The following is a 24730-nucleotide window of genomic DNA, read 5'->3' on the forward strand; positions in this document are numbered from 1 at the left end:
GGATGAGACATATCGGTATGTTGCTGTTCGCATGCATTCTTCTTTTTTCCTTTTACTAGGGGAAGCATTCTATGTTTTTCTCGATAACATAGGTATCTGATCATATTCATATTTAATCATTTGCTCGAATATGCTTTCACTTTTAAAAGCTGTTGCCAAATTATATTAATTTCAGGAATCATATCCAGTTCTGTATTGAAGTCTTTACGCAGATGATGGAAGAATAGTTGGGTTTCAGGTCGAGATCTTGTCGTCATGCTAGGGTCATGTCTAGGGTCGGGTGTGGTGTATAAGGTGAGGCGTCGATGGTACTGGGATGGCTTGGTGGTCGTAAAACAAACATTCGTTCGGTCACAATTTGTAGTTATCGTGGTATTGATTGAGCGTCTTTGCTATAGCTTTTCATGCATTGTTTGGTGGGTAATACCCTTTGTAAAATTCCTATGTAAAATAGATAACCATAAGTGCATGTGTATGTATTATTTTAGACCTAGGTGTTCATTTGAATATGTGACGTTATTTAATTAGTTTTTGCATGACATCATTTTGCATAATATGCATGATAGCTTCATTTGCATAACTCGACATATTACATAATCGGACTAAGGGTAATACCCTTTTAATTTAAAATTGTCTTGGGTGGCCTGTCTTAACTGATTAGAGGGCCGTTATGATCATTTTAAATTAAAAGTGTATCCCGAAAGTGAAACCTAAAAAAATCGATCCATCGCTTTAAAATTTGGGAACGAAAGAAAAGGAAATGTTCGTTTATTTAAATTTATCGAGAAAAGGTTATTATAACTTTTAAGATATGGTCTCAATATTTGTAAATAATCGAACATTCTTTATCTTTCTAAAACGACTCGGTAATTTTAATTTAATTTATTTGAGTGCTTTTGAATATTTTTTAAATTTATATATTTGTTTTACTGGATCAAAAATCAAATTAAGTTCGAATTTGTAAAGTTCATTGCAAAGACGTTAATTAATCGACTAGGTACCGATTTAGGGCGTTGTGGGGGTGTTAATCCTTCCCCACATGTAACTGACTCCCGAACTCTTTTTTTGGTAATGCAGACCTCAATTTATTGTTTTAATTAAAATTAAGTTTTATTCAAAACGACAAAGCATTTTTGGGTGCCCAATCACACCCTAATCAAATATTGGTGGCGACTTTTCGAACTGTATTTTTCGATCGTAAAGGAAATTCAAAATTTTTCGAAACGAGAGGTCTTTTAAATCACATTTGTTTTTAAATTAAAAAGAGATAATTAAGAATTAATGTGGTTTTCAAAATCTCACATTTTCACCTTTAAAGAGAAAAAATCGTTTCGACAAGAACATTTACAAAGGTTAAGGTAACTGATATAATATGCCATATTCCGTTACCCCATTAACGGTTGCTATCGGAGATAGATCATTTTATTATAAATTGATAACGTTAGTGACCAATATGTTACTTTTAAAACTTTAATAGGAAAAATAAAAATTTAAACATTAGTGACCATTTGTGTAGTTTACCCTTTAAATTATTAATAAATAAGAAACTTTGCTTACATAGAGACACGTGCGACTAAGGTCTTATTATCTCGAGTCAAGCACGAACGACGACACCGATTTGAAAGGTTAAGGTATAGAAAACATAACATTCCACCACACGTGTAATACCGAATTAATGCTTTTTTTTAAAAGAAAATATTTTATTTTTGGGTAAATCATGTATTTTGTATCTAAACTATTAGTTTTGATTTATTTTAGTATTTAAACTTTTAATTTTTGTAAATATATACCTAAAATTTAGTTTTTATTTCATTTTAGTACTTAAACTATCAGTTTTGGTATGTTTTAGTCCTAAACTTTCAATTTTTTTAAAAATTAACGATAAAATTTGAAAAATATATTAAAATAAAACAAAAACTAAAGTTTCAGCAAAGTACTAAAATAAAATAAAAACTAAATATTAAGTATAGTTTTAAAAAACTAAAAGTTTAAAGACTTAAACGGATCAATACTGATAATTTAGATAATAAAAACATAATTTATCCATTTTTTTTATTTTTATAGCTAAAACCCTAGTGTTTAAATGGCATAGGACTCCACTCTGAGTTTGTAGCTGTCTTCCCTAGTAAACATCAGTCATATTTTTCTCTTTCAAATTTCTCCGATGCTCTAAATCTTAGATTCTCATCTCATTGAACTGAGTTTGAGTGACTAAGATTTAGAGATTTTTGTTTAAATTTTAAAGTTTTGATTTTTTTAATATTGGAGAAAATGGATGTTCCAAGTCTTGTTGTGATTCTTCAAGCTGCACTTAGCCCCAATCCCGCTGAACGAAAAGCTGCTGAAGAAAGCCTCAATAAGGTTTATTTTATTCATTGATTTTTTAATTGGTATTAATTTGTTTTGATTATTAGATCAAAAGATTGAATTTTTATTTTTGGATTTTGTTTGGTTTTAGTTTCAGCATACGCCTCAGCATCTGGTGAGACTGTTACAGATCGTCGTTGATAATAATTGTCCTTTGGCGGTTCGTCAAGTTGCTTCTATTCAGTTCAAAAACTTCATTGCCAAGAATTGGGCTCCTCTTGATCATAGTATAAATTCTCTCAATCATTTTTTAAAATATATATATTCGGCATATTTTAGGCTTATGTTTATGTTTATGTTTATGAATATGAACATGCTTTGCTTTGCTTTGTTTTTAATGAATGTAGATGAGCCACAGAAAATTCTGCTAAGTGATAAAGATGTGGTTCGTGATCATATTCTTGTATTTGTAGCTCAAGTTCCTCCTTTGTTGAGGTAACATTGTTTGTTGTCCCTCTTGGTTGTTCGTATAGATTACATGCATATGTTAGTATGTTACTTTATGCATCATATTGGTTTTATACTTTTAATGCAGGGTGCAATTGGGTGAGTGTCTCAAGACTATTATCCATGCCGATTATCCGGAGCAGTGGCCACTACTTCTGGATTGGGTGAAGCATAACTTGCAGGATCAGCAGGTTTATGGGGCCTTGTTTGTGTTGCAGATACTTGCTAGAAAATATGAGTAAGTGTATATCACATTTATCTATTTTTTGGTTTCAAAGTTTCTCTCTTTTTGTTTTCAGTTTGTGCTTTTGATATTTTCAGAATGTAAATTGCTCACTGAAGGTGATGCGAATTGTGTATTTGTGTGCTTAATTCCGTTAACATTATTCGTTGGCCTCGAGTGGAATATGTGCTAGGATGCAGTTTTTTCCATTCGAAAATGTTATAATGTTTTAATCATTCTCTCTCTTAATTCAGTACATCTTTATGTTGTTTTTGTTTGATTTTGGATACTAATATCATAATTTTATTTATCATTCTAGGTTTAAGTTGGACGAGGAGAGAACTCCAGTTCACCGCATCGTTGAGGAGACATTTCCTCAGCTTCTAATTATATTCAACAGACTTGTCCAGATTGAAAAACCAGCAGTAGAAGTAGCGGATCTAATAAAGCTTATTTGTAAAATTTTCTGGTCATCTATATATGTAAGTTATCAAATTGGTTTTATCATTCTTATTCAGTGTTTTATGTCTACTGTAATTAGTTCCATGCGATTTGTTTTTACGACTGACATGCTGTCTTTGGGATATTGTTTGTACTTTTCAGTTGGAGATCCCTAAGCAGTTACTTGATCCTAATGCATTCAGTGCTTGGATGATGCTTTTCTTAAATGTTTTGGAGAGGTCTGTACCACTGGAAGGCCAACCTATGGATCCTGAGCTCAGGAAGTCATGGGGGTGGTGGAAGGTGAAAAAATGGATTGTTCATATTTTGAATAGGCTATATACTAGGTAAGCTTGAAAATTCGAACATGGTTTGGAGTAATTTGTTGTAGTCCTCGTGTTTCCGATTTGTGATTTTGGTGGCTTTTTCATAGGTTTGGAGATTTAAAACTTAGGAATCCAGAAAACAGGGCTTTTGCCCAAATGTTTCAAAAGAACTACGCAGGAAAGATTTTGGAATGCCACTTGAACTTATTGGGAGTTATTCGTGTTGGTGGCTATCTCCCTGACAGAGTTACCAACCTTATTCTTCAGTACCTAAGCAACAGGTTTGCCATGTGTTTATGCTTGAATCATGTCAGTAACTGGTGCTTTTGATTTTCTTCTTAGTTTGAGATGTTTAGTGAGAGCCGGCATTTCCTTCGGGATAACTAGGCCATCCACTTCTTCAAGGCTAAAAGTTAGCAGCATTCAACTGAAAGATTAAGATTTGTTTTGAATGTTTTCTTTCCATTGCCATATATTTATGATGGTAGGGTTCTTTGATTACATCACACAACCAAGATGAAATTTCTGCATTCTGCATCGCCTGTTTTTTCCCATACCTCTAACGTTTTTTTTGTTAGAAATGTTTCATATGTATTTTTTGACTGAATTAACATTCATTTATATGCAGCATATCGAAAAATAGCATGTATACTTTATTGCAACCGCAGCTTGACGTTCTTCTTTTCGAGATTGTCTTCCCACTCATGTGCTTCAATGACAACGACCAGAAGCTTTGGGAGGAAGATCCACATGAGTATGTTAGGAAGGGCTATGGTAAGCTCCTAAATCTGGTGTGCTTGTCGCAAAACCTTGTATGAGCCACATTTGTGATACGTTCTATTTTTGTTCTCCAGATATCATTGAAGATTTATATAGTCCAAGGACTGCTTCCATGGACTTCATCAATGAGTTAGTCAGAAAACGTGGAAAAGAAAATCTTCAAAAGTTTATTCAATTCATTGTTGAAATTTTCAAGAGGTATTCTTTTCCATTCGAAGCCCCTATAGAGACAGGATTTTGGATTCTTTGATGTTGACTTGTTTTATGTTTTGTTCGTATATTCATGTCATCCTTTTCTTGTTGCACAGATATAATGAAGCACCTCTAGAATATAAACCCTACCGACAGAAGGATGGTGCTCTACTTGCTGTTGGAGCACTTTGCGATAAACTGAAACAAGCCGAGCCCTATAAATCTGAACTGGAACATATGTTGACGCAACATGTTTTCCCAGAGTTCCGCAGTCCTGTTGGTCATCTGAGAGCCAAGGTTTGTATTCAATTTTAATCTTTTTCAGTTCTCTTTTTCAAGGTTTCATCTACACAAACACACACATTTGCATTTGTGGATATTTTCTTCGTTTATACCGTTCGTTTATCTGATTATTAGGCGGCATGGGTAGCAGGACAATATGCCAATGTAAACTTCTCTGACAAGAATAATTTCCTCCAAGCACTGCATTGTGTTATTTCTGGGTTGCGTGATCCAGAACTTCCAGTACGCGTTGATTCAGTTTTTGCATTGAGATCATTTGTTGAAGCTTGCAAAGGTAGGTAGCTGATTTGCTTTGAATTTTTTTTTGAAATTCTATGAGTTGATTTTGGATAGAGCAAACTTCGATTAAGCCTGTGTTTGTAGTCAGCTGGATACTATACATGTCTGCTTTTGTCATTAACATTGTAACTGAAAAGAAGTTATTTTATATGCAGATTTAAATGATATTCGGGCTATTCTTCCTCAACTACTTGACGGTAAGAGGTAGTTAGTACCTGTAATATCTTATTAGTAGCTTCTTATTATCTGATGGTTGTCTCAATGTTAACTTGGCTCTTGGGTAGACTGCTGTTGCTTTCTTTTTTCTTTCCTCAACTTTCAGATCACGTATATGATTATATTGACCGTTCACACGATACACAGTTTTTTATTATTCAAGCGTCTTGGTGAATAGTTTCAATTTCATTTTTTTCCAGATATTTTTAAACTTATGAATGAGATTGAGAACGAGGACCTTGTTTTTACCCTGGAGACTATAATTGACAAGTTCGGGGAGGAGATGGCACCTTATGCTCTTGGATTATGTCAGAATTTGGTAATGCATGATTCCGCTAATTCTTTTAAATTGTTAAGTTCAATTGTCCATGCCCGAAACTATCATCACGTCTCTGCTTTCAGGCAGCTGCATTCTGGAGGTGTATGAACACTGCAGAAGTTGATGATGAAGCTGATGATCCTGGTGCTCTGGCTGCAGTTGGTTGTTTGCGTGCCGTAAGTACAATACTTGAATCAGTTAGCGGGCTTCCTCACCTGTTTGTTCAGGTTGAGCCGACTTTGCTTCCGATCATGCAAAGAATGTTGACAACTGATGGACAAGGTATGTACAGTTAAAATCAAACCTAGGTTTATTGTGCTGAAGAAACTGTAAAATTGAGTTTATAAAATACATTATCAAATACTTTATTGGATCGGCTATTGCATTTCATACATGTAAAAGTTGAGTTGTATGAGACGATATTTGGACTATATCGTTTTATGGGGTCGTTACATCGGAATTTTTTTTTTGTTATTCCGCAGAGGTTTTTGAAGAAGTCTTGGAGATTGTTTCATATATGACCTTCTTTACTCCGACTATTTCGTTGGATATGTGGAGCCTTTGGCCTTTGATGATCGAAGCATTAGCTGATTGGGCAATAGACTTCTTTCCAAGTATGATTTGCTTTGACTTTCTTTTTGCCTTGGTTCCTTCATTATTCTAATAACCGAATATTTTTGAATCTGTTAACTTGGCTCTATATATCAACACTTTTAAGTGTTTTCTTCTTATCTATATTAGCTGAAATTCGTCACGGCCTAAGTTACATAGTAATCCTATTTGCTCCTTGAAAAGCTTTCGTAACCTACCGATCTGGAACTACTGCTTTTTGCATGTTTTCAGAAGATCTACATTGCCTAATAAATTAATTGTGTTTGTTAACTGGAAAAGGTGTGAAGACAATCATCCCTAAATTTAATATGAGATTGCCACTGCAAATTAGGCATCCAGATTTGTTTATAATAAAATATGGATAATTCGTTTATGTTTGTTTTAGTAGGTTCATACGATTATGTTTACATTATAATAACAGAAAGTGGAAATTCCATACTCATTTTGTTCATTTAATTTCGATTTATCATTATTTGTTCCCCTTTATCTGTATATTTTTGTTGTTCAAAGTGTAGCTGTTTTCATGCAGACATTTTGGTTCCTTTGGACAACTATGTATCCAGGGGTACGGCACACTTTCTTGCTTGCAAGGAACCGGACTACCAGCACAGTCTTTGGAATATGATTTCATCTGTGAGTTCATTTTTAGTCATAAATTGCGTGTGGATGGAAAATTTTCAAGGGATAATGAGAATGAAGTACAAGTTCTTCAGTCTTTATCTTGTGAATTTTCTATCGTACCTATATGTCAATCTCTTTGGTTTATAACACCTATATCATGTACTTTTTCTTTTGCAGATTATGGCAGATAAAAATTTAGAGGACAATGATATTGAGCCAGCCCCCAAGCTGATTGAAGTTGTGTTTCAGAACTGTAGAGGGCAGGTGGATCACTGGGTTGAGCCATATTTAAGAATCACACTCGATCGATTGAATCAAACAGAGAAATCACGGTTGAAATGTCTTTTTATAAAAGTGGTAAAGTGTCATGATAACATCATGTCTTATATATATTACACATTTTGCTTGTTGCTTTCCTTCGGTCAGAAATGCTTTTGTATTCGTGAAAACGTTTTTGGTCTATGATTTCCTAACACAACACTCGCTTTCGTTGACCAGATTGCCAATGCAGTATATTACAATGCAGCTTTGACACTCGGCATATTGAATAAGTTCGCTTTTATGACGGAAGTGTTCAACCTTTGGTTCCAGTTGTTGCAACAAGTTAGAAAGAGTGGCGTGCGGGCTAATTTTAAGCGGTAGATGGTTTTGTATTTGCTTTGATCATTTTCTGTATCAGTCTGTGCAAGCCTTGAGCATAATATCATTAGTTTTACAACGAAGTTCACACTTCAGGTATTGTCTGGCTATTCTTATAAGTTATCTGGATTCTACAGGGAACAAGATAAGAAAGTCTGCTGCTTGGGTCTCACGACACTTCTTGCACTCCCTGGTGAACAGATATCCGGGGAGGCTCTTGGGCGTGTTTTCAGGGCCGCCCTTGACCTCCTAGTTGCATATAAGGATCAAGTTGCAGGTTTCGAGTTCCTTCTCTTTCTCGTATTTGTTGGGGAGGGGGTGCCGTCTTTTTGAGACTGTATCCTTCTATCTTTCTCTGTTATTAATTCCATTCATTATTTGTGCATGCAGAAGCTGCAAAGGAGGAAGAGGTTGAAGATGACGATGACATGGATGGTTTCCAGACTGATGATGATGAGGATGCTTCTGATAAGGAAATGGGAGTCGATACAGAGGATGAAGATGAAGCTGATAGCCTCAGGCTTCAAAAATTAGCAGCCCAGGTATGCACGATTTTGATCCTTGAAGTTATACTTCGATACTCCATTCTATCATAAATTTCACTCCTGTTGACCTTGTTTTCTCTGTAGGCTAAAGCTTTCCGTGGAAATGACGACGACGATGACGAATACGACTCTGACGATGACTCTAGTGATGATGAAGAGATGCAGTCACCGATCGACGATGTTGACCCTTTTATTTTCTTTGTAGATACTGTCAAGGGTAAACTTTTAATCCGTCTTTAATATTGTTTTCATGCATCTTTTTTCGTCAATTTTTTCACGGCATTGTTTGAGACGAGGGCTTTTACTTTCTTTTCCTTAGCTTTGCAAGCATCAGATCCTATGAAGTTTCAGGGCCTCATGCAGACTCTGGATCCCCATTATCAAGCTCTTGCAAATGGTGTTGCTCAGCATGCTGAACAGAGAAGTGAGATCGAAAAGGAGAAAATGGAGAAGGCTTATGCTGCAGCTGCTGCTCCATCATGAGTTCGGTTCTGGATTGAATTTTTGGTTTTTTTTTGCTTCAAGTACATTGATAATTTATGTTCATTTAGAAATGGTTGTATGAAACCATGATTAGTTTTCCAGTCCATTCAAGTCATTCATCTGTCCATTCAGTCCTGAAGTTATCAGGTTCATATGCTTGGAATTTTGTGTACAAAAAGTACTCGTCTTCCACAGAACTCGGGTTTAGGGAACTCCGAGTTTGCCACTTCATCAGGTTGTGATTTTGGTTAGTCTGGTGAGTTGGGCTATTCTTTGACAGAAGATGCCCCACTCTCCACTAGTTTGTGTTGTTTCCTCGGTCTTTTCCGATATTCTCCCCGATTGGTTGTTTTAGGGAGACCGGTCTTCTACCTCTTTATGAACATTATTTTTGTTCAGTTTATGGAGATTCTTTTAGAGGGTAATTTCGGTTGCCGATTTGTAAGAATATGACATCATATTTATGAGCATTGGTACATTCTTCTCCTTTATTTATGTTATTTCGGATGCGTTCTCGGGTGAACTGTAAATGTTATGTTTTGGACCTGTGGTGCTTATGGGACTATGGCTTATGTTTCGTTGTGGTTTAATATTCCTCATCGGAAAATGTTCCTATAATGTTCCGCTACGGATGCAGATTTCATGTTTCTCAACTCAATGGGTTGTTGCAGCCACAGATTTCTGGTTCTCTGAAGTCTATCGGGTGGTTGTGCACCAATGTTGAAGAGATTGAGCCATCTGTATTGGATTTGCTGACAAAATTCAGCAAGTTTCCTGTTTGGCCAACCGGGCCCCTTTAGCCTAAACCATGGATCAAAATTCGAAGGTGTTAATGGAGATCACTGGGTTGTCGACGACGTCAGTTTATAATTCGAAGATGGAGGAAGGGGCGTTCCATTTCGAGTGAGCGATAGAAATGGTGATGGAGAAGGAAGGGGAAGGAGGGCATATGAGAAAGATGAATGGAACCAGAATGGTCTTCCATTAAAGTATTGGATGGTTTTGTTTCTGCCATTAAAACAAGGAAACAATATCAATATGATGCCCTTGTTCTTAGGGTAAGTGCCCGCGAGTAATTAAAAAATATATTCTGAGAATAATAATTAACCGAGTTTAGAGTATATAGAACGTGAAGCTTAAGCTGTCTTGAGCCACATTGGACTTGAAGCTATTCCTAGGATGAAAATTTAACTTGAGATTGATAGGTTCTGACCTGATCTAATCTGATAGGGTTAGATTAAAAAAAGGGTTGTGTTTAGGGATAGGCATGGGTTGGGTTGATTTGGGATGGGTTTTGAGTCCATCTTATTCGACCCAAAAATTATAAATCTCCATCCGACCCGAACGCGACTCGATTTTTGGAGATAAAATTCGAATCCGACTCAATTCGAAATAATATATTTATTAAAAAATGTTATTTTTATCCAATAAAAATAGGGATTTATCTAAAAGAAAATAATATATAGAGGGATATTATTGTAATTACCCTTAAATATAAAAGGCAAAATTTTAATTTTTTGGGTTGGGTCGGGTATTTTAATTCTAAACCCAAAATCGACCCGACTCGAACATAGACTTAAAATGCCCAAACTGAATCTAATTATTTTATAAAAAAATTGACCTGATCTGGTTGGGTTGGGTCAGGACCGGTCAGGTTCGGGACCTATGCCCATCCCTAGTTGTGTTTGGGTGGAGGGTGAAAATATTATGACCAGATCCTAGGCATGATAATGTAATTTTTTTTAAAATATTATTTTTAATTAGATCTTTATTTTATTATGAATTGATTCATATTTATATTTTAAAATTTTGAGTCAAGTCGGAGTCAGATGGATGATATATATTTTTTAAATTGGGTCAAATGGAGGATATATTATTTTCGGGTTAGATCGAATTCGAGTGGAAGATATATATTTTTCGAGTCAAATCAAATTGATTAAAAATCCGATTTAATCCTACCCATTATCATCCCTAGTTATTCCTTGCAAATTTTGGTCTTTAAAGTAAATTCTAAAGTGCAAAAGTGCTGGTTTGGATGATCGAATCACGACTTCAAAATAGTTTCAACCACATATTGAAAGATGTACAAATCCCACCTCAATTGCTTAAAGGCTAAGGTATAAAATAAGGGACTAAAGTATATATGTTGACGAATAGATACCTAAAGTATTTTTTGATTTATTTGGATGTCTAATGTTACAATACCTACCGTTATCAATATTACCACTTTAGGTGTCCGGGCTGTAATTATCGTTAAATGAAAATAGTTATTCATTCATTTGCTGACACATGACCATGATTTGAATTTGACTTAAGTGTAAAATAAGTGCCCAAACTATACCGTTTTTCTGAATAAGTGCCTATATTATTTTTCGGCCCATCAAAGTTCCTAAATTATAAACGTTATCATTTTAGGTGCCTCAGTGTTAATGACAGTTAAAAACTCGTTAAGTAATATGTGTCACAATCTGATAATTTTTATTTAAAAATACTTAAAAATATTTTGTTTGTGAAAGCCTCCATTTTTTTTCTAAAATACTAAAAAAACCTAAACTATTAAAATCTCTTATTTTAAGGTTATCTCTTATCACCCATTCACCCGTGACAGACCACCCATACATCGTCGACCACCCACTAACCGGTTACAACTCTTAATATCATCTTAAAACATAAAATTCTCAAATCCCTAAATTTCAATCGTTAAAATTCTAAATACCCAATCCCTTAAATTTATTTGATTGATCTTGGTAATTAGTTTTTTAATCGATTGTAGAAACCGGCCCCCTTAGCCATTTGATCAGCCAGCCGTTTGAATTTTAGTTGTTTGGACATGAACATTAAAATAACGAAATGATAGGGGAGGAGCGAGGGAGGGAGGGAGCGTAGGGGAGGGTAGGGGAGGGGAAGCACACGTTTTTTTAACAATATATTTATTTTTTTAGAAAATAAATATTTCAAAATTTAAATTTTGTGACGCATGTCACTTAACGAGATTTTTTAACGGTCGTTAATATCGAAATACCTAAAATGATAACGTTTGTAACGACAGACACTTCAAGTGATAACGTTTATAACTTAGGCACCTGGATGGGCTAAAAATACTTTAAGCACCTATTAGGGAAAAACAATATATTTTGGGCACTTATTTTATACTTAGGCATCATGGCTACATGTTAACAAATGAATGGATAACAGTGTCATTTAAAGGTTGTTACGACCCTAACACCTAAAGTGGTAATGTTTGAGTGATAACGTTGGTACCGTTAGACACCTGGATAGACCGAAAAATACTTTAGGCACATATTCATGAAAACATGTATATTTTAGGCATTTATTTTATACTTAAGCCTTGCTTAAACACCTCTCAATGTTATTCCCTTTTACAAACAATATATTATGTTCCAACTTTATTAAAATAAAAAACATAGTGTTCAAATTATTTTAACATATTTATTGCTCTACTGGTTTTAGCACTTTATCCTAACTAATATAGATCGACCCGTATCGCACACTTAGTTTTAATGGGTGAGTTTCGTACATGAATTTTCTGTATACATAAGGACTCGAACTTAAGACTTGTTTAAACAATATCAAGCTACTTACCACTTAAACTAACTACATTAATATATTATTTTAATATTTAATTAAATAATTTGATTGTTTAATAATACGATCTATAGTTATTTAATTATTTCCATTCTTTCTTTGTTTTAAATTTATTATGTTAAATTACATCACTCTTTATAAGTGAGAGTACTCTTTTAAGTTACCCCAAATATTAAATTAATTAACGATTTATTTCAATTAAATTATTATATTAATAATAAAGGTTTCTTTTGGAAAATATTATTATTCTTTATTATTAGAATTTTTGGGTCACATCACCATGAACTTGATCTCGTTCGAACTAAGGTCACTGTTTTAGAAGATGCCCATCACAGATCTGGCCCCGTGTGAACCCAAAGGACAGTAAAATTTAGGTTAAAATATATAACAGGCTCTTGAATTATATTTAAAGGATCGTTTTAGTTATTAAACTTTCAAAAATTATGAAATGATCATTAAATTTTATCAAACTATTATAAAAAATATATATATTAAATTTTATCGAACTGTTATAAAACGAATGATTAAATTTATCAAACTTTTATACTTGTTATAATGTCTCACTGATCGCTTTATAACAGTTTGATAATTTAAGGGTTAACTACATGATTGATCACTTATGTTAGTGTTTTGTTCACTTTTCTTTGCCGGTTTCAAAAAATCTAATATATGGTCACTTTCGTTTTTATTTAATTAAGATATGATTATCACGAGTTAACTTCCGTTAATAGTTAACAGATTAGGTTATGTGGCAGTTAAATATTTTAATATAATCACACATTTGGTCTTTGTTATTTACATATTCTCTCAATATGGTCATTGTTGGCCCCTATTGTTTTGCATATTGTCTCAATTTGGTCACATATTCTCAGAGTTAGTGGCAGTTAAATTTATTTTAGTTTATTAAAAGTATGACTAAATTGAGAAAACGTGTAAATAATAAGGACTAAATGTGTGATTATATCAAAATATTTAACTACCACATCACCTAATCCGTTAACTGCTAACGACAGTTAACTAGTGGTGACTACATCTTAATCAAATAATAACGAAAGTGACATGTCTTAATTAAATAAAAACGAAAATGATCATATATTATGTTTTTTGAAATCAGTGAAAAAAGTGGACAAAACACAGACATAAATAATCAATCGTGTATTTAACCCTAAATTTAATAATCATTTCATAACTTTAAAAGTTCTATGACCAAAACAATCATTAGATGGCGGAATAATTTGAATGGGTTGATGAAAAGCTGTGGATTTTGTGGGGGCATTTAATTGCGGCCGATGAAACTTGGTCAGTTAGTGAGAAAGTTGTCTATAAGCAAAGAGGGTTCCATAGCTCAGCGATGGCGACGATGTGTACCATTAAACTCGACAATGCTTCTTGGTTAGACGGTAGACATGTAATGACAACTAGGGGTGTGCAAATTCGGGTATCCGGATTTTCGGGTATCCGGATTTTCGGGTATCCGAAACTTTCGGGTCGACGATTTCTCGGCCCGTGTCCCGACCCGAATGTTACGGGTACCCGATACTCGGTTTTTAATTTTTTATTTTCAAATTATTAATTTAAAAAAATATATACACAAATTTAAATGTTTTAAACTTCAAATTACATACTCTAATATCCGAACATAAAATTTAAAAGTTTAAAATACAAAATATAATAATCCATAATATAAATAATTCATTATATTTTATATAATTATATATAAAAAAATAAAAAATAATAAAAACTAACCGGGTACTCGGGTAACCGGGTACCCGAAAAAACTAGATTTTGTGACCCGAGCCTGACCCGGGAAATGTCGGGCCGGGTACCCGGCCGGGTAATTTTTTTTAGAGAATTACCCGGTTTTTTTAGATCCGGGTCGGCGGGTCGGATAATTTTACACACCCCTAATGACAACACCGAAAAATGATAAAGTTATGTCGGTGAAGGAGAATATCTCCATTAGAATTTTTTACCCTCTGTGTTTTTGGTGTATAAATTAAACAAAAATAATTATTTGTTTTGGATCTGAAACTAAGAAAAATGATGAATGCAGTGAAGGAGAAGAGGAAGAGTAAAGAATGGATTGTGAAGAAGGAGAAGAAAGAGTGAAGAATGAGTCGTGAAGAATGAGAGAGGAAGAAGAAGTAATTTCCATAAAAAAAAGGTCAACAATTTTCATTGGATTAGTGATTGGTCAACGGGCCATGTAAGCAGTTAACCGGCCAGGTAAATATTTAATGGTACAGATCAACTTTCCGTCACCCACGGTAACGATTGTTAACGTCGAGTGATCAATTTGTAACAAACGTTAACGTTAATGATCCGTTTGTGATTTTTGAAACATCAGTGGTGAAAACGAACATTAACCCAAACATTAGTGACTATTGACGTAGTTTACCCTTTTTCAAAACATAATGTAGTGCTTTTCGTTCAATTTTGTATCTAATTTTTCTCCAAAAATTTCTCCCCGCCATCGAATTGAGAACAATCTTTCTCTTCCAGTGCCATGTATTTTCTTGTTCACATTCTAACCATACAATCATTCTTAGAATTTTTTTAGATTTCTAAGAAACTAAAATCCTTGATGCCTCATTCTTGGATTAATCTTTTCCCGATCGAAAACAAACCTCTCTAGTTCATTTTCATCCCAACGACACCTAACCGACACCGACATCGATTTTGGAATGGACCTAACGGAGTTAGAAAGGGTTTTTCAATTGTTCGACAAGAACGGAGACGGAAAGATCACAAAGAAAGACTTGTCTGAGTCGTTGGAGAGTTTAGGCATCTCCATTCCCGAAAGCGACTTAACACAAATGATTGAAAAATTCGACATCGATGGCGACGATTGTGTCAATATCAACGAGTTCAACGAGTTGTATCAATTCATCATGGGAGATAAAGACGAAGACGAAGATATAAAAGAAGCATTTAAGGTTTTCGATCGGAACGGAGACGGTTACATCTCCGTCGACGAGTTGGGATCGGTTTTGATCTCTCTAGGGCTTAAGCAAGGGAAAAGCATCGAGGATTGTAAGAGGATGATCATGCAAGTGGACGAAGATGGCGATGGTAGGGTTAATTTTAATGAATTCAAACAAATGATGAAAGGTGGTGGTCTTAGTGCTCTATATTGACGTACAAGGACATCATTCTCCTATAGATCAAGACAATCTACTGTTCGATTACGGTTTCATTTATTTTAAATAAAAGTTCGGTTTATTCAGATTTAGAATATATATATATATATATATATCCGTTTTAGTACCTACACTTTCAATTTTTTCAAAACCATACATAACGTTTAATTTTTGTCTTATTTTAATACTCGCCGTTAAAAACTCAATCCGTTTAATAGCTAAACCATCAGTTTTGCACTCTCAAATCTGAGGGGGTTCAGGTTTAAAAGATGTGGGGGGTGTTGGAATCGTGCTTGCATGCTGCAGCTTTTAAGAAAACTTTTGGCTAATGAGGGCTCTCTTTGGGTTGCTTGGGTGAGATGTTACGTGATTGAAGGGTATGATGTGTGGAGTTTCATTCCTAAGGTGGGAACTATCTGGAGCTTAAGGAAGATCTTTTCTCTCAGGGAGACTGCTGGACTGTGCTCGCACCTAGATACCCGGTGATTCGGACAAGATGGATATGGAATGAGATTAGAGAGAGAAATGCTAAGGTTCCTTGGCAAAGATTGGTGTCCCTAGGCATGCGATCATCTCTGGTTGACATTGTTGGATAGGCTTGGTACTAGAGATAGGTTGCGTCGTATGGGGTGGTGGTGGAGAGCTTGTGCAATCTTTACAACAATATATTGACTATCTATTCTCACCACAACCATTGCACTTCCCTTCCTCATCTATATAGAGAAGAAGGGGATGTTGGTGTCCTGGACATGTTAGAGCATCCGGAGTAGAGTGGCACATCGAAGGCAGATGCGGCTTCCATATTCATTACATTTATAGGCAAAGCCAATAATGAATCCATATAGGACGAGGGAACCTAATTTGCAATAATGAATCCATATAGGCTTCGTTTTTGGTAATTCGGCATAACTTTTATGAAGAAAGAACTCACACCAAGAACAAGAATAGAACGAATCCGAGACCGGTAACATGCACCCAGCAGAACATTTGTCATCGTACTCCCTGCTTGTCTCACTTAATGTTAAGTGGTGGTTATGCTTGAAATGTTCTATTAATGTGGCTTCTCCGGCAACGTTCCTCTCCAGAACATTAGTGATGGAGTTAACGTCAAGAGGCTTCTCTTCTTCATTTTCTTGTGAAACAACATAATACTCAGCACTGTATTCCGTTGCACACTTCACATGGAACATGACATTGCAATCTGCACAGTAGTAGCTGCCGTACTCTGTATTGACCTCATCATGACATATTAGACAATTCAAACATCCAAGATCTTCTTTGCGAAGGAAATATGTGTGAAAAACACGATCATCATGCCACCTGCTTTTGCTAATACGTGGCAATGAAATGCATTCTTTATGGACCATAATGATAGGCAACATGATTTCCCTCGGTGCCACATGCATCACAAATGAATGGACCTCGTCTCCAAAACAAGGTAAATGGATGTTGATTTTGTGAGTGTTAATTTTGTTATTGAATTTAAAAAAATAAAATTTTGATCATTTATATTATATATTTACAACACTTTAATCACTTACGTTATTGATTTATAATAGTGTGATTACTTAGACTTTAAAGGCTATTAATTTGGTGATGTGATGCGATAGTAGAAGGATTATTCTTTTATTAGATAACATATTAATTTAAAGAAAATTTTAATTTAACCCATAAATTCATTCAAATTCTCTCGTCGTCGGTCACTACCGGCCATCATCATTTGTTATCGCCAACCTTTTGACTCCAAAACTTTTAGTTCTTACGTTATAACCTCCTGAATATATATATCAATTAAATTTTATATCTATTAAAATTAAGGGTAAATTACAAATTTTGCAACTAAACTTTCATACGATTCTTATTTTAATCACCATTTTAATCATCGTACTTTTAAAATTTTCAATTTGTTCACTCAACTTTATGGATTGAACTTTTTTGTCACTTCATTGTTATATCACTAACAACTCGTTGACGTAGAATAATTTTAATATTAAACATGTCACATCAAATTTCCACAAAATAATAATAATAAAGGTAAATGACAAATTTGATAACTGAATTTTCATATGATTCCTATTTTACTCACTGTACTTTAAAAATTTTTAATTTTGCTCACTCAACTTTATAGATTGAGTTTTTGGCCGGGGTGGCTGGAAAATAGCGTCGGACTTAGGCAGTGATGATGAGAGGGCAAATCGACTGGGTTTTGGTCTAAAAGAGGAGAGGACTTCAACAGTGGCGATGATGAGACGAATATACGACCAAGGTGGCTGAAAATTGACGAAAACCGATGGGAAGCTTTGATTTCCCAATGAACTTTAAACAGTTTCTATACGACGAACAACAGGGAGTCTTGACAATCGGCCACCAGGGTTTTGGTCGCGGTGGCCTGGCACTCACATCGATACTGACGGTGATAGTTACCGTCCAACAGTGACGAAGATCACCGTCCAACGGTGATGACGACAGCGGTGGACGATCGTTGGCGATGAAAAGTTTAACAGTAGAGTGACAAAAAAAAAACTCAATCTATAAAGTTGAGTGAGTAAAATAGGAATTATATGAAAGTTCAGTTATCAAATTTGTAATTTACCTTTTATTTTTTTTCCTGACCTGTCATCGCATCTGTGGCTTTTAACGATTAAAAAATTATTTCTCTAAGCCACGTCATAACGGCATGAGAGGTTTAACGGCAGAGTGACCAAAAACCCAATCTATAAAGTTGAGTGACCAAATTGAAATTTTGAAAGTACAGTGAGTAAAATAGGGATCATATGAAAGTTCAGTTACCAAATTTGTAATTTACCCTAAAATTAAACCATATCTCACAAATAATTTGAAATTTTGGAAATTGAAATGGAATTAATACTTACAATAACTATTCATTAAATAACAGTTATGGTACCTGAAGACATTGACAGTGTTACATGATTATATACCGAGGCAAAAAGAACATAATCATATAGTGCCGACCTATATGCCCTTATCCATATATGTAAAGAAATTTTAATGTGGAGTAGGGATAGAATTATAGGTTAACCGTATTGAGGATGAAGACGTATATACCTTTATCTCCACATTAAATTATAGCATATCTATACTATCTATGAATATGATTTTCAAATCACCAAATCTTAATTTAATTTACATTTAAACAAAAAGAATATGGATCTAAATCTTTATTTTACTTGTATGTCAAATCCATATGTTGGGGTAAATAACAGAAATTATGCATAAATTTTAAGTAAATACGTTAGGGTAACCCTTTGTTTTCGGTCAAATCGATTTTGATTAGTGGTTAAAAAATTAAGTACTTCTGATCCTTAATGTTAAAGGACACACGTGATTTACTTTTTATTTTTTAATCGCCAACTCAAGTTTACGGTCAAGGGATTAAAACCGAACGGATCGATAATATAAGAGACCAAACACTTTATTTTTGAATCAGTGACCAAAATCAACCACACTGAGAACAAAGAGGCTATTCGTATAGTTTACGCAATATGCTATTATAAACAGTCATCATCGACTGAAATGATACAAAATTCAGTGACGAAAACATAATTTTTTAAAGTTGAATGACGAAAACATAACCTTATATACTGACGGTAAATTTTCAGGTTTTTCATCAATTAAACTCCATAGAAACTCTAATTTTTGAGCTTACAAACACAGATAGTTCAAACAGAACTAATTTTAGATTTCTCACTGAACATGGACATTGGTTTTTATACAAAAGAATCTAAACAGAGAGAGGGAATTCTCTATGGTAAAAATGGACTAAAATCACAGTCAAAAGGCTGGTACAAGCACACAATTTAGACAAGGGTTTTAGAAGAGCCAGTTGACACTGATATTGCCGAGCCATGTGAAAAGCGGGAACTGAGCCAGGGCGATGAGCAGCAAAAGGTAGTGATGCTTGCTAGAATCGTAACTTCTAACCTCGGCGAAGAGGACTCTCTTCATCGTCTTCACCAGGAAGACCCCCATGCATAAGCACGTCCATGGCATCAGAAAGTAGTACGAGTATCTCCATACGATCCTTCCGAGGATGGCCAGACACATCCCCGTGAATGTGTACCCGGCGTATGCCAGAATGTCGAGTAAAGGTGCCTCGCCGCTGCCTAATGAGAGCAGCGTTACTTTCAGCAGCATGACTTGCAGAAACCAGCCGAACAATCCCTTGGCAAACAGCCAGTTGAGTGCTTCAGGGCTGAACCTGGTGGAAAAAGAAGAGAATAGAAATCATTCTAGGGAAAGAGAAAAAGAAAAAGACTAGCCAAGCAAGCACCATATATGAAAAAAAAACAAAAAGCGGTCGAAATCAAGTTCATCAAATTATGAATCACAACACAGTAACTACAGGGATAAACAGCATAACCATTGAAGCCTACTGCAGGTTGCAATTACAAAAGATAAAATTAAGAAAAATGTTAACTGACGATTGAAGTACAAGAATAACGACAACAGTTGAGTTTTCCTTCATAATTTTAAGGCTATCTAAAGATTCATTCAACGGTGTCTGAATGCATAAATCCTTAACTTGCCTTCATGCCACAGGAGTATTCCATTATAGAATAAAAAATGTTAGCTTCCATACAAATTGGTTTAACCATTGGCTACACGATAGGAAAGCCTCTCTGGTTAGCACAATATTTGGCCAAAGAGGAAACAATAAAGAAGTAAAGCCCCTCAAAGTTGCCAAGGTATTGTTAATAAGTGATTGGAAGTACTCTAATCAAAGATTGCAACAAAGCATAAAAAACTGTTCGGAATAAGGTTTATGGATTAAAACCTATGTTACTCCGACCCGGGTGTGTCATATATGAGTGTCTTACACAGATATTTTCAGTTTTTCTCTAAATTTTTACATATATATATGGATGGTGATGGTCCCTGAAGGGTCATATCTCCATACCTATATCCGTATGCGTCACACATTGGCGTTGGACATGGATTCTTAAAGAAAAATGAAAAATTGGAGCAACAAAACAAAGATTAAAATCATTGAACTGTACACTGCAAAGTTGGAGGGGGGAGGTACGAGTAGAAGAAGCTATTAGACTGAGGGAAAAATTACTTACTTCCCTTGAAAACCCAGTGATAATCCAGCAAGAACAACGTAGGTACCAAATGCCATAAATGGGATGTATAAATCTGGTGCATTTATGTCAAAAATCGGGGGTTTGTAGGAAAGTCTGCCACCGACTGGCTCAGTTATTCTTGTCCAATGGCCCTGATGGAAAAGTGACAGTTTAAGGTGAATTGAATAAAAACAAGGAAAATATCACAGATGGAAGTGCTTACCCTGTGTAGGAATGGCAGTAAAACAACCTTCAATTTATTTCTCACGTACTGATCATTCACTTGAAAGTAGTATTGAGGATCAGAAAAGTATCTACTTATCTGCTCATTTCAAGATGTAAATAGTGAAAAATCACAAGGCCCGAAGAAAATTCAAAATTTCAGAAAATTTAAGATATGCATCCCTTCCTAATCTTTATAACGTTTTAAACTGAAGGGCCTTTATCACTTTTATCTAATAGGAATATATTTCAACTATCTCTGCCATTTTAGCAAGCATTTTCAACTCTTTATTACTTAATTAAACAATGCTTATTAAAGACATAATGTCAGTTTGCTTCAGTCTTTGACAGTTCTTAGATCAATTTCAGCTCGGGTGATAGTAAGAAATATTTGGTATGATGGGTGTTTAGTGTCTACTGAAAATCCTAAATAACCAATCCTCTAACTGAACTGAATTTGGTTTTGATTCAATACTTGCATAATTTTTCCCCTTGAAACATGAAAGCCAAGATAATTGAATTGAACCATGAAACTTAAGTTCAAGAAATTTTCTTAGGTTTCAATTTTCTATTTAAAAAGCAGATATGTTGGTTTGATTGAGAAGTTCATTGAAAACTTAACAGACAAATCAAGTGCACCCCTAAAAACAATCACAAACTTCAACAAACGGCTATGTTACTCATGGTCCGTCAGTGTGAGGCAGATACAGATATGTTTAATTTATTTTTTCAAGGTTTCAACGTATTTGGAGGGTCCTTGTAGGATCAAGCCCCCCCCCCCCCCAAACACAAAACCCACAAAAAACAAAAAACAGCCATATCATGATTTGTGTTGGGCAGGGGTTTTGACATGGGAACTTCAAGAAAACAGTACTATGATGCAGCAAGTAAAAGTAATACATTATTTAACCAATTGTAATGATAACTGCACCAGGATGCCACTTACATTGCTTTGCACGTACTCGGAACTTGATCCCAAAATTTTCTCTCCATACGCACCTAGACCACCTCGGATAAGACCAGAACCAGCACCATAAAATGGATTACCAAAAGGAGTTGGCTGAGGATTTGTAGGCTGCATTGGCACCCCAGGCTGGGCTCCCATGTTATTATACATTTCTAAAATCAAATATAAGGTGACAAAACATAGTGAGACTTTATTTAACAACCATATCTCATCATGGTGGAAGAATAGCAAGTAGTGAACTTCAAAAATTGAAAGCGTTATTATATCCCACAGGTATAAACAGAAGCCAAAGTTGATACTTCTGTTTAACAATATGACATAATCATAATAATAAGACTATACATTAATAGACGCATTTGTACATATATGTGTACATGCATGCATAATCTGTTCAGAAAATTAGTAATGCTCATTGACCACTGCTATTATTATATGCCAAAATGCATTTGGGAAAATAAAAGCTCAATGAAATGCAGAAAATGATGAATACATCAATCGGATCTCTATTTAAAACCCAACACGGTGGTTATTTAGCTCAAGTTCCCCCATTCGTGCAAATTTAAACCTCTCAAAAAATAAATCATTTTATCTCATAACATTATTAATTGTTTACGAGTATAATTAAAATTTTTTAGACTATTTAACATATGAAATCTAAAGTATCTTTCTCTTGTTTTACTATATATGTTTATTAATCATTCTAAAAAAATGCCCAATCACGGGAACTGCTTTCAATTGCAAATAGCCTCTCTTTGCAACTTGATAATTTTACAAAGTCCAAAGATTGTCCAGACCCAAATGGAATTCCAACTTCTTTTCATACCACATAGCCTAATCATCTCAATTACTTAAAATCCCTTTTCTTTCTTTTAATTTGGTTCAAATTAGACCTACGCCCTTAAGTAACAACAACAAAGACAAGCAACACAACCGCCATTTCACATCATAATATATAATCTTTACATCCAGATTGAACAAAAGCAACAAAATGTCCACTGATTTATAAATTTTTAACTTAGTTATCACTTTCCGAAATGCAAAACTATCGAGAGTTATCAGATCAAGGCAAAATGCATATCCACATAAAATCATACATTTGAATCGGAAAAGAAAAGAACCTTTCGAGTAAATAGAAAGTTGTTGGTTCGATGAAGATCCCGACGATATAGATCGGAGATCCGACTAGAATCCGGTGAGGGTTCCCACGAGGAACTGCGGGCGGCAGCAGAAAACTCAGAGGAGAAGGGACGGTGAAAGATCTAGAGAAAGAACGAATATAAGCGAAAAATATGGGAAATCTTGTGAGGCACGTGTCATCCACCTGGTACGCTTTGAGTCATGGACCAATCAAAGTCACAGTCAAGATTTCCTCAATTGCATTTTAATCTTTGTAATTTGTTAAGGCTAGGATTAATACAAAATAAGTGTCTAATTCGAAAGAATTTTTCGTTAAAGATAGATATTTAATTTTTTTTATTATAATTTTATGTGTTTATCGTTAAAAATTTAATAAAATTTTGTCATGTTCAAATTTTTAAATGTATATATATATAAATAATATATTGTTTTTAAATAAATCAAAAAAATTATAAACATGTTGGTTAATGCTCAAAATATAACTCATTTCATAATGATAATTAATTATATTTTTAATAGAATTAAATTGTGTTTGAAATTATGTTTTTGCCCTCACTATTTAGAAAATAAATAAAGGACAATTTTTCTCTTTTGGGAGATTATCCAAAGCGAATGACTTTGTTTATTACTTTCTCGCATTAGACTCAAAATCCAGATTTTAAAGAGAAACTTTTGATTACTGGAGAGTATTTAAAGAGAAACTTTTGATTACTGGAGAGTATTAATTTAAACTCTACTCGAACTCGAAAATCGAATTTATAATTCGAATTGACTCTAATAATTCAAAATTAAAAAAAATATTTTTCCATTCGAGTCGAGTGAAATTTTGTTTACCATAATTCTAAAAGATGTATTTTATTTATATACTTATTTCAAATAATATTTTTTTTCTGGAGTCGTTGGCTTTATATAAAATAAAAAGTAAGGGTACAACTTAAAGAATAACAAAAACACTAACTGAAAGCTACCCAAACCCGAAAAGCTAAAGAGGGAAATAACTAAGCAACATTAAAAGCAAAGATAAATCTAACCCAAATACCAGAAACCGAAAAAACAATCGATAAGAGCATGCATGGAGTTTCCTAGCTTGACCCTTCGCTTAGCCGACGAGGGCGCTGATTTAGGCCGGGATTCAAAAAACGGCCGTGTAACGTTATAACGGCCGTTATATCATGGTATCGGCGGTCCCGTTATCGATATCAACCGAAATCACGATGTGAAACGGAATCACACCCATAACGGTCGATAACGACCGTAATTTAACGGGTAACGGCCGATCGCGGTTATAACGGACCGTTTTTGCCGTTAATACCCGTTACAACACCAAACATCACTACAGCACAGAGACTTAAAATAAAATAGCAACTCATACATAAAAGAATTACATACCTTTGAATTTAGGTTTACACCGAGAGAGGGGAATCAAGTTGCGCACTTGCTCACATCAAGAAAAATGGATGAAGAAGAAGATTTGTTCTGAGTTGAGGAAATTCTCGATATGTCGGCGTAGACGCCGGTTACAGAATCTTTATGAATAAGATAGAGGTTCAGAGTACTTCAGGTTCAACAAAAATTTTAAAGTTTTCTTGTAAGTTTTTCAATGGGAAAGAAAGAAGATGGTGAAATGGCTGGATAAGTTTTAGTTTCCTATTTTCTTTTGTTGACCAGTGTAGGGTTGCTTTAGATAAGATGTAACGGGATGGGTTACCGTTGGAGGAATTTATTTGTTTTAGTTTAGTTTTTTCTAATAAAATCCTGCAGTTATTTTAAGAACAAAATAT

At 34.6% G+C, this 24730-nt stretch overlaps 3 protein-coding genes across 3 annotated transcripts; 2 read left to right on the forward strand and 1 right to left on the reverse strand.

The window, feature by feature from the left end:
* The first annotated feature begins 2141 nt into the window (after positions 1 to 2141).
* On the forward strand, positions 2142 to 9109 carry LOC120115136 (importin beta-like SAD2). Its single transcript, XM_039135915.1, has 22 exons — positions 2142 to 2361; positions 2459 to 2594; positions 2715 to 2802; positions 2903 to 3052; positions 3357 to 3519; positions 3641 to 3825; positions 3912 to 4085; positions 4433 to 4578; positions 4659 to 4782; positions 4893 to 5073; positions 5194 to 5353; positions 5514 to 5555; positions 5775 to 5893; positions 5977 to 6175; positions 6376 to 6507; positions 7035 to 7138; positions 7304 to 7483; positions 7625 to 7764; positions 7903 to 8042; positions 8156 to 8307; positions 8395 to 8527; positions 8630 to 9109. The coding sequence occupies exons 1-22, from the start codon at positions 2272 to 2274 to the stop codon at positions 8791 to 8793; spliced, it is 3102 nt and encodes a 1033-aa protein (XP_038991846.1). The 5' UTR covers positions 2142 to 2271; the 3' UTR covers positions 8794 to 9109.
* A 5857-nt stretch (positions 9110 to 14966) lies between these two features.
* LOC120115152 (calmodulin-like protein 7) lies at positions 14967 to 15566 on the forward strand. The gene has a single exon (XM_039135925.1). It carries the CDS (start codon positions 15084 to 15086, stop codon positions 15534 to 15536), a length of 453 nt encoding a protein of 150 aa, XP_038991856.1. The 5' UTR covers positions 14967 to 15083; the 3' UTR covers positions 15537 to 15566.
* Positions 15567 to 19118: 3552 nt separating this feature from the next.
* LOC120115141 (protein YIF1B-like) lies at positions 19119 to 23186 on the reverse strand. The gene is made up of 5 exons (XM_039135917.1): positions 22931 to 23186; positions 21792 to 21964; positions 20847 to 20945; positions 20624 to 20775; positions 19119 to 19758 (listed from the first exon to the last, which is right to left on the reverse strand). The coding sequence occupies exons 2-5, from the start codon at positions 21960 to 21962 to the stop codon at positions 19371 to 19373; spliced, it is 810 nt and encodes a 269-aa protein (XP_038991848.1). The 5' UTR covers positions 21963 to 21964; positions 22931 to 23186; the 3' UTR covers positions 19119 to 19370.
* Positions 23187 to 24730: the final 1544 nt, after the last annotated feature.

This window comes from Hibiscus syriacus, unplaced genomic scaffold (assembly GCF_006381635.1).
Source record: "Hibiscus syriacus cultivar Baekdansim isolate YM2019G1 unplaced genomic scaffold, ASM638163v2 tig00110258_pilon, whole genome shotgun sequence".
In the NCBI taxonomy this organism is placed as follows: domain Eukaryota; kingdom Viridiplantae; phylum Streptophyta; class Magnoliopsida; order Malvales; family Malvaceae; genus Hibiscus; species Hibiscus syriacus.